Source organism: Phaseolus vulgaris, chromosome 9 (assembly GCF_051622355.1).
Source record: "Phaseolus vulgaris cultivar YP4 chromosome 9, ASM5162235v1, whole genome shotgun sequence".
NCBI lineage: Eukaryota > Viridiplantae > Streptophyta > Magnoliopsida > Fabales > Fabaceae > Phaseolus > Phaseolus vulgaris.
This window is the reverse complement of record NC_143506.1, coordinates 39,853,861-39,864,662: the sequence shown is the minus strand read 5'-3', so window position 1 is coordinate 39,864,662 and position 10,802 is coordinate 39,853,861. Positions and strand designations below refer to the sequence as shown.

Genomic DNA, 10,802 nt, shown 5'->3' with positions numbered 1-10,802 from the left:
ATTGAATTTTATTATCAAGCTTGTTTGTGCGGACAATTGCTTCTATTGTGACCTTCGGTTCTGCAATTCTTTGTTTATTTAGAATTGAATAATCTATTTCATTGATTAAATTGGACCTCATAAGCTTGGAATTAATATATATATATATATATATATATATATATATATGACGTGGACAAAGTCGTGCTAAGTTGGTATGACTTCAGGGGTTGACGTGGCAAAAGTCGTGCCAAGTTGGCATGACTTGCCCAAATTTGTAATTTTTTTTAAAGCGACACCATTTTGGTAAAAAGGGAAAAAAAAAGACCTTATGATGATCAAAACCCCGATATCTAAATTAGTTTCTATGATTGATAAATATTTTATAAATTAGTATCTAATTAACTACAAATTATTTAGATTCTAAAGTTGATAGTTAAAACCTGGATAACTAATTAGATACAAATTTAGAAACTATTTATTAATAATATAAAGTAATTTAGTTACTAATATTTTTTTTAATCTCTAAAATAATATCTAATTTAATCACTATAATAATTAATTTTTTTTGTGTTTAAAATTAGTTTATATTTAATAATTTTTTTTTATAGTGATTCTCACTATAAATTTACTTAAATTTGCCAAACAAAAGAGGTCAAAATTCTGCTTAATCTGATTGTGAGCCATACTAGATATCCTTGTCCATTTATGACAAAGGCAAGGAAATGAGTATAGATATAAGCCTAAGATTATCTCTTGTAGCACACTATTGAGTTTCAATGTATCTTTCTACCTTCCTTTTTCCATCTCCACAGTTTGGAATCTCCTATTTTCTTGTATATTTGAATAAAGATAAAGAAAACAATGGGAGAATTAATAAAATAAATTATATTAATACAAGTAAAATTACTAACAAAATATATTCACCAAAATATTAGAAAGTGGTTATAAAAGATCTTTTTATTAATAGATATGGATTTTTTTTACATTGACATGTTTGCAAATGTTTCAAAATTGTAAAAGCACTTCATATTTTTTTTATCTAACATATAGATTATCTTTTTCCCTTTTTAAAACACTCACCTCACATGTTATTTGACAAAACTAATATAAAATATAAAAAATTATATTGTAATTTTTTTTTTCTTTCTATATTTTTTTTCATGTTCCAACTTACCATAACTGTAACTAATAATTTAAATTTTCGACCTATAACTAATAAATTTTGGCTAAAAAACATTTGTTTTAAATTTTAACTATTTTTAATTTTTGTTAACTTATTGATATATAGATAACATGAATTTAAGTTTCTTTACTGTCTAAACGAAACTTTATTGTCATAATGGAGAATTATTCACTCTCCCTAAACTTTTACCTAAAAATTATTAATCCATATACTGAAAATGTTAGTGAAGATATATTATATATGAGCTAATATACATTTGTCAATAACTTGTGATGATATAATTTTACTATTTTAATAACTTGTAATTATAAGCATTAGGCTAGTTTTTCAATTGTAGTTTAATATTTTGTAATTAGGTATAAATAACAATATAAACTTAGCTTGAAATTAAAAACATTTAGGAAATAAAGGATGGGAGCAAAACCACAATATAATAATATTCTCATTAGTAATTTGATATTGTATTGGATCGTCCGAGTCAACCACAACGAGTCGGTCAGGAATTTGACAATTCAATCAATAAATCACAATGAAAAGGTCACATGACGACACGTGACCAATCGACCCATGACGATAAGCTATGGGTTGACCAAGTCGGCAGGGTTAATTCACGGTTAAAGGTTGTTTAACACAACCCTAAACATGAACCAACCCCCTAATCTGGCCCACTAACAAAGACCCATTAAGGTAATATAAATAGCACAAACTCCAAGAAACAAGTACGTCATTATTTACAGTACTCTGACACCTGAGTGCGAACACCCTAACTGACTTGAGCGTTGGAGTGTCTTTTGCAGGTACAATCCCAGCCTGTGAGACCAGACGACCGAGGGGAGGAAGGCAAAGCAGGAAGTCAGCAGTGGTAGTGACCGACCGAAGGGAGTCGAAGAACAATTGTTCTCTAGACCCCAACACACGTTCGAGAACAAATATTATTAATAAAAAAAATATTTGTGAAGCATAAAGTGAAATACAAAGAAAAAAAATTAATTAAAATTGGGATTAAGTCGAGGAAATTATCAGTTCTAAAATTTTAAATTTAAAAGATTTTTACCTTCTTAATTATTTGTGGCTGTATTAACATTTATTTATTTATTTTATCTGCACATTTATTCTGTTTATTTATTTGTAATGACTTGATGCATCTTTAAATTTGTTTTTATAGACATTACTAAAATTCTTTTTTTTTCCAAAACATACAAACATGAATTTCCTTCAACCATTTCCATGATTGATCGAACAAAATTTAAAAAAAAAACATGCTAAGTGTAGGAAATACTAGAATAAATATTAGTTTTATTTTCACATGAAAATAAGACACTGCTATAAAAAATCATATTAGAAATTTGTTTATGAGAGTGTGAGTGAAATCACATGAATATGTAAAATGTATGGTAATGTGAAAATTGTATTAGTTCACCAATAGAAATGAGACTTCACTTGCATAAGAATAGGAGACAAGTTACTTTAAATATTACATCACATAGATGTGATTGTATTCATATAGGTGAGAGAGACATATCAAAAGGAAAAACACATGTGAGAAAGTCCTCCATGAATGTGGGGGAATTATCATCACAAAATTGGTTTTCTTTAAGTTTTAAAAGAACTTAGATTTTTATATGTCTAACACACTTCAAAATTAACTTTACACCAACAAAATTAATTCATTAGTTAGTTTTCAAACTCAAATTCCATAGATAAACTTAAAACTTAAAAGTACACTAAAAACTTCTCATCTCCTAAAAAGATAAATTAATCAAATAATAACATATAAGAATAAATGAGATGGTTATAAAGATGAAAAGAATAATAATAATAATATGAATATATACTAAAAAAAAATTATTAAATAGAAATCAATTTTTTTTTAAAAATTAATTGTTATATTAACTAAATTAAAGATCATTTTAAAAACTATTTATTTATTTATTTTTAAATTAGTTTCTATTATTGATAAATAGTTTCTAAACAAAGTTTTTTTGCCAAATTTAGAATATAAATAATTGGTAGTTAAAATCTTGGTAACTAATTAGATATCAATTTAAAAACTATTTATCAATAATAAAAATTAATTTATAAATTAATATTTTTTTAGTTTATAAAATGATTTTTAATTTAATCACTATATTGCAACTAATTATTTTTTTCTCTAAAATTGATTTTTATTTAATGATTTTTTTTAATGATAAGATTGAAAAGATTGAAGTACTAGAAAGTGGGAAAAAAAATGTTACATTAGTAAGACAGTTTGAAATTAAATTTGTAAAATAGAAGAATTTGGAGAAAGTTAATGTTGTAGTTTTTTTTATGCTTGTAATCCAAGACTATTATGTATAAAAATGATATAGTTTTAAGTTTTATGATGTCAAATATTTATTTTAAAAAGTTATATTATGATATTTAAATTTTATTCTATTAAATTACTCATATTTCCTATTTTTGTTTAAATTATAGCTTTTCCTGTTAATTTAAAAAATATTGTTGTTATATAATTATATTCATTTTAATATATATAAATGTACATGTAAATGTGATAAATTGTTTGCAGATTCAAAACAATATTAGGGTTACCTTTATTTTCAACTGAATCGGGCATCTTTTGATCATATGTACAATTTTTTTAATCAAAATATATTATGATCTATATAAAAAAAAACTAAAATCTCTCTATTTTCTACAAGTGAATAGAAGAATTGAATTCCTAATTATAATTTCAAATATTGCTTAATTGGTAATTTAAAAAATACTGATTTGTTAATGTATAAAATATTCTTTGGTGAACATTTTTTTTATAATAATGGTAATAAGGAAAATTTAAATTTAAGCTAGGGTAAGGACAATATCCAAAGGTGATAATTGAGTATAAAAACACGTGGGGATTGATGAATGGAGGGAGAGAGCGGGTGCAAATGAATAAAGTGAGAACGACCTTTTGATATTATTGACTATTAGGGGAATCTGAAAAGAGAGGGTTTGGCAGATAAACACATACACACATCTCAGTCTTTGTCTCTCTTTCTCTGTGTACAGGAAGAAGAAGAAGAAGAATCACAGAACCGAAACCCACCCAGAAGCAAATCCGAAAACCCTTCATTTATTAGCACTGGTACGCCATAAAAAATTCCTCCTTTTTTCATTTCCATCATAAATATGCCTCTTTTTCTTCGCCCCACTTCTTGTTTCGATCCCATCCTAACCATTCCCATAACGCCATTTTTGGCCTCCCAATCTACCAACAAACCATCTTTCTCTTTGGTATGTCACAAATCTCTGCCCTATATTCCTTGTCTTATCCTCTTCCACTCACATCGGAGGGTTTAACCCTACCCTAACCTTTCAGGGTTTTCTTTTTCACCCTAGATTTGCATGTCTGCTTCTTTTTCTCGTTTAATTTTAATAGCTGATTCAATTTCTTGCCATTCCTCTGTCCCAACATTGAACAAACACGATTTTGTCTGCATAGAGATTTCGATGAGAATATTTAAACTTGCCTATTGCCATTTTCATAGTGTAGAACTATAACTGGAATAGGTCAAGAATGGAATGAATAATTAGGTCTGAAATTCCCCCAATTAGGAGGGAAAGGAAATGAAGGGGAAGTCCCCAGTACTCATCCTCAATTTTGTCATTGATTTACAAGTGGAATGGATAGGTCTGGTAGAGTTGGTCAGTACTATCATCCATTTATCCTCGTTTGTTTCAATGATCTTGCTGCCGGTGGGAACATATGTCATCCAGATCCTCAAGGACCAGGTCTACCATTGCCTCTTCTTGTTGATTGGAATCACCAGTGGTTTGGAGGGCTGAGACAGAGGTTCCCAGTTCTGAGAAGACAAACATGGATGAGAGAGAGATAGGGTTTCTGCATCTTGCATATAAATCAGAGAGAATGAATGAGCTGGAATTTCCAAAAGTTGGCCGGGATTATTGAGTAGTTTATTTTGTTTTTCTACTCTTAAATTGGAGGAATTAGGGTTTTAGAGGGTTTTAAAATTCTCCAAGCCCTTTTCTTTCCCTCATTTTAAAATGCTCCCAACCAATATAAATCTTCCTCAAATGCCTTCCCTTCCCTTCCAAATTTTCCTCTCAAACACGACTCTTAGGATCTCAATTCAGTTGCCCACTGGTCAAATGAAAGAAATTTAGTAGTAATTTATTTTGTTTTTCTACTAATGTCTCAAATTGGAGGAATTAGGGTTTTAGAGGGTTTTAAAAATTCTCCAAACCCTTTTCTTTCCCCCATTTTAAAATGCTCCCAGCCAATATAAATCTCCCTCCAATGCCTTCCCTTCACTTCCATATTTTTTCTCTCAAAGATGACCCTTAGGTTCTCAATTCAGTTACTTACTGGTCAAATGAAAGAAATTTAGTCATGTTGCTGGGTGGTATATGTGGTTCTGCATGGCATTATGCCTCTGTATGCCTCCACTCTAACTTTCCTAGCAAAAAAAATTCCCCTCTGAAAAAGCAATTACCTAAACCTGGTGTCCTATAAATCCTAAAGTTCTGTACAGATTTTGTGATTAATTTGTGAACCTGCAGGTAGTCAGCTGTTCATGACAAAAGTCTGATCCAATCATGTCAGAAGGTGCAGAAATTGATGAGCGAGTGGACCTTGATGAGGAAAATTTTATGGAAGAGATGGATGATGATGTTGAAGAACAAATAGATGATGATGGAGTGGATGGAGGTGAAGATGAAAATGCTGAAGGTAGTGTTGAGGAACATGATGAATATGAGGATTCAACAGCAGAGGTTGGTGGGAAGGACCATTTACCTGAAGCAGAAAAAAGTGACATTGCCACTGAATTTGGTGATGATGATCAAAAACCGTCTTTCATTGATGAAGATGAGAAAGAGAAGCATGACGAACTTCTTGCCCTTCCACCTCATGGTTCGGAAGTCTTTATTGGTGGACTTCCTCGGGATGTATGTGAAGATGATTTAAGGGATTTGTGCGAGCCGGTGGGTGATATTCTTGAGGTGAGCCTTCATAAATTGATGTAATGATATTATAAACTTGTCCTTTCTGCAGGTGGGAACATTTGCTAAAAGATTTTTATTTGTTGTTTCTTTTCAGGTGCGATTAATGAAAGACAGGGACACTGGAGAAAACAAGGGTTATGCCTTTGTTGCTTTTAAAACAAAAGAGGTAGCACAAAAGGCAATAGAGGAGATACATAGCAGGGAATTTAAGGTATTTATGTACTCCCTGGAAATCTTGTTGTCTATATTTTATTTTCAAGACAGATTTCAATTAAGAATCTAATTTTGGTGAATGGTTTAAAAATTATTCACGATTTCAGGGGAAAACATTGAGGTGTTCACTTTCTGAAACCAAACACAGATTATTCATTGGTAATGTTCCAAAAACTTGGACGGAAGATGACTTTAGGAAAGTCATTGAAGGAGTTGGTCCTGGAGTTGAAAACATCGAGCTCATAAAGGTGCAGTCTCGGGTGGCTGTGCTACTAGCTTACATTAAACTTTTGGCAGGCCTAATGTTTTATTCCTACTCCTTTTGTTTTTATCAGGACCCTCAAAATCCAAGTAGGAATCGTGGATTTGCTTTTGTTTTGTATTACAATAATGCATGTGCTGATTATTCACGGCAAAAGATGTCAAGTGCAAGCTTTAAGCTGGATGGCAATACCCCCACTGTCACATGGGCAGATCCGAAGAACTCTCCTGATCATTCTGCTTCTTCGCAGGTAATTTCCAGAATTAAGGTGGAATGCAAATTAAGAGTTTCTTATTGCTTTTTCTATCATTGCATCAAGGGTTTGATTGGACATGTATCCCTTCTCCGCAATCTTTTCCTCCTTTTCCTTTTCACGCTGCAGAGCCCAATCCTATGGTTATTTTCAAGTTTCTTTATGCTTTTGACATGGATCTCAGCATATAGGAAAACCTATTTGCTGTTGGAGAAATTAATTGTGATTTAGGTGTTTTGATTTTTCGAGCTGCATTTTCAAACTGTGAATTTGAGCAAGTTGTATCATTTCCTCCAAAAGAAAAAAAAAAGGGGGAAAAACTGGCTCTCAACATTTTTTTATGGGTTAGAAAAAGGTTGATGGGGAGATAAGTTTACCTTATTTCAAGGTCAGGGCTTGTCACAATTTACAAGTCTTGCTGAGGACATACAGTTACAACAGTTGGTTTGCTGGAGAGGATTAGTTAAATATATGGAGGTAGTAAGGGTAGGGAGGGTCATTCAGGAATATAAATTTGGAGAGAATTTCATAAGTGCTCAGTTGTAAGGGACAGTCATTTGAGAAGGGAAACACTTGGCAAAGAATATTTCTGTGCTTGTGTCTGTTAATTTCATTCAACTAATATAAATCATCTTAACTTTTACTCATTTCTTCAGATATTCCTATTGGATATATTTTCCATGTGTTGACTGTCAGAATCTTCAAAATCATCTGCATATTTTATATTCAGGATTGGTTTGCAACTGCCTTAGGTGTTAAACTTTGACTTCAGCTTATGCCTTTTCTTATTAAGTCTCTGTCTCGGTTTGGAATTTAGATTATTGTTCCCGCAATATGGTGGCCCAAAGAATTCCAATATGCTTTAGTAAGTACCATAGTGGTGTAAGAGTAAGATTAAGTTTACCTATACACTTGTTAAAGACTTCTAAGAATTATGCATCTTGGTCATTGCTGTTTCTCATTCTCATGGCTTGTGTTATTAATGCCTAGGTTGTAATGTCTATTGTTCAGGTTGCTAGGAGCTATTACCACTTGTTTAGTTGGTTAATTTGGTTGTTAGTTAAGTACTGGCAATTATGAAGCTAGCCTTCTGGCACATATAAGCTCATCAATGTTTCTGTAAGCATAACATTGACCCTTTCAATCACTTTGGGTTTCTTATCATATCCCTTCTATCTCAAATTTTTCTGGTTCGTGCCATGTGTCTGAATCTTTCCTTGGCATGGAAATGAACAGATATCAGAAACATTTAAGTGTCTTTACTTACTCTCTAGATTCTGGACCATCATTTTTGGTGAAATTAATATGACTGACACTTACAGAAAGCTGGTTTGTTTAAAAAAGGGATTGATGTTGATCGTCGAAAGCATCATAAATGTTGATATGCGGTGGTTATTTTTTATTTTTTTGATCAGCACTAAAAAATAAATTGATATGCGGTGGTTATATTGATGTGTTTTTTAGGGTGTGAGCCTACGGGAACTAATTAGGTAATTGAAGTTTTGCTTTCAAACATTTTTGTATTTGGCATTTTCAGGTAAAAGCTCTGTACGTCAAAAACATACCAGAAAATGTTACCACTGACCAACTGAAGGAACTATTCCGTCGTCATGGCGAAGTAACAAAAGTGGTCATGCCACCTGGCAAAGCTGGAGGGAAACGTGATTTTGGTTTCATTCATTATGCAGAGAGGTCAAGTGCATTGAAAGCTGTAAAAGAGACTGAGAAATATGAAATTGATGGTACTTATTTTATACTATTGTTATAAATAAACGAAATTGTCCCTTCAAGTTTATCTCTTTTTCTCTTTCTTTAATTGAATTTCTCTGGAAAAAAAGGAATAAGGAGTATCCTGCATAAAAATCATTAACAAGTGTCAGTTATCACTTGTCAGTAAAAGAAGTTCTTTGAATGTTCTTAGTGTGTTCACTTAAACTTGTTTAATGTATTTGAACTGCAGGACAACTACTTGAAGTTGTTCTTGCCAAACCTCAAGCTGATAAAAAACCAGATGGAGGGTATGGCTACAATCCTGGACTGCATTCAAACCATCTTCCTCATCCTGCATATGGTAACTTTTCTGGAAATCCTTATGGCTCTTTAGGGGCTGGATATGGTGTTGGTGGTGGTTATCAACAGGTATTGACTGAGTCACAGTGTATATTTATAACTGACGTGTTTGTTTGTTTGTTTTATTCTTTGTTCTAATCTGCTTGGATATTGTGGGTTCTTGTGTACTTTTGTGCAGCCAATGATATATGGTAGGGGTCCAATGCCGGCAGGAATGCAAATGGTTCCAATGGTGTTACCAGACGGTCGAATTGGCTATGTCCTGTAAGTTTGTACAATTCATTTAAATGGTTTCGTTTCCTTATATTTGATATTAACCCATGTACGAATGATATCTAATGATTATTAATATACGATACATTTTATTTAGATAAATTTATTATGTAGAAATACTAATAAAAACATGCTCTTAAATTTAAATCATGTTATAAATTTATATGATGGCTTATTTGTTAATGTCAATTTAATTTTAAATTGCATTGCCAATTATGCATAATAGTAATTTAACATAGTAATGGAAATAGTCATATTTACCCAATATTTATTTTAAATTAGTGATGTTGTAGAAAAAGCATATTAATTTATCATTACTATGAAATGCTGTCTTATTTTCTTTTACTTCATGTATGATTTTCAATCTTAATATAAAATTACGTCCATGTTTGTAAATATAAATCATAAGTTTGTGTCGTATGTTATGGAGTAATGTTTATTTAGTATTGAATTGAAATGTGAAAATTGGCAAAATAAGTGATCTTGATGATGCTGATATGGTGCAGTCAACAACCTGGTGTACAAGCGCCACCTAGCAGACCTCGCAGAATTGAACGGAGTAATGGTCCAAGTGGGCAGCCAGGGAGAGGAGGAGGAGGAGGAGGAGGAGGAGGAGGAGGAGGTAGTGGCAATGATGAAGGCAATCGTAGTAGAAGGTATCGACCCTATTAGGGATAGAAGACAGATTAATGCGATCTGTCTTTTGCCCCCAAACTGTCTTTTGGTGGTGAAGGGGACTTTGGGAATCAGGGACCTGTTATTCATTTGCTATACATTCACAGAATCCCTTAACAAATCTCTATCCCATGAAAGGGAAAAAAAGAAGAAAAATATAAAGAGAAAGTTAGGATTAGGACCAGTAATATTCTATTTAACTTTTTAATGTTGGTGTCTACTGCTGTTAGATGAGTCACAGCAGAGTAATTGCCATATTTTCAGCTTGTAATGCTTGGAATTTTTTATTGACAGCCAGTAGAAAATTGTGTTAATTTGGCTTCAGAAAAACTTAACCGGTTTTGTGGCCATTTTCATAACTGAAACGCTCCTTATATGTTAGTGGCAGTTTTGTGAGCTTAAATGGAGTAGCACTTTTAGTAGTGTTAATCAATCCTTACTTCACTACAGAAAAGAGACCCAGGTCTGTGCCATTTATAAAATGCATTCGATCTAATTCAAACCATGTAAAATGAAAGAATGAAATAAACACAACTAATTCAAGGAAAAACACATACGAGAAAAATGGACAACTGAAGGATTAGGGCGTTTGGCTTGTTTTCACGAATGTGCATTGATCGCCGCCGAAATTCAAGTAATTTCTTAAATCTTATTTATATTGTTACCCTTTATTGTTTAGGTGAAGGGCTAAATCTGCTGACATCTGAGAGCGTTGATCCCTAGAAGAAATAAGCATCGAGGTGGAAAGTCGATGCATAATTTTTTGGTTTTGCTGCATCAATCAAATGCCAGCATTTAGTTCCTATAGTCCAAATTCCCATCTTTGACTTTTTAAACAAAGCCAACGAAGATTTTGCGCTTTCTAACCATTATTTATAGCCCCTGCTTTTGCATGGATACTG

The 10,802-nt window shown here is 32.1% G+C and overlaps 1 protein-coding gene across 1 annotated transcript; it reads left to right on the top strand.

Moving 5' to 3' along the window:
• Window positions 1-4,221: 4,221 nt before the first annotated feature.
• Window positions 4,222-10,259, top strand: LOC137820208 (heterogeneous nuclear ribonucleoprotein Q). The gene is made up of 9 exons (XM_068624145.2): window positions 4,222-4,274; window positions 5,711-6,151; window positions 6,249-6,365; window positions 6,475-6,615; window positions 6,703-6,879; window positions 8,420-8,624; window positions 8,843-9,021; window positions 9,131-9,216; window positions 9,732-10,259. Exons 2-9 carry the CDS (start codon window positions 5,747-5,749, stop codon window positions 9,895-9,897), a joined length of 1,476 nt encoding a protein of 491 aa, XP_068480246.2. The 5' UTR covers window positions 4,222-4,274; window positions 5,711-5,746; the 3' UTR covers window positions 9,898-10,259.
• Window positions 10,260-10,802: the final 543 nt, after the last annotated feature.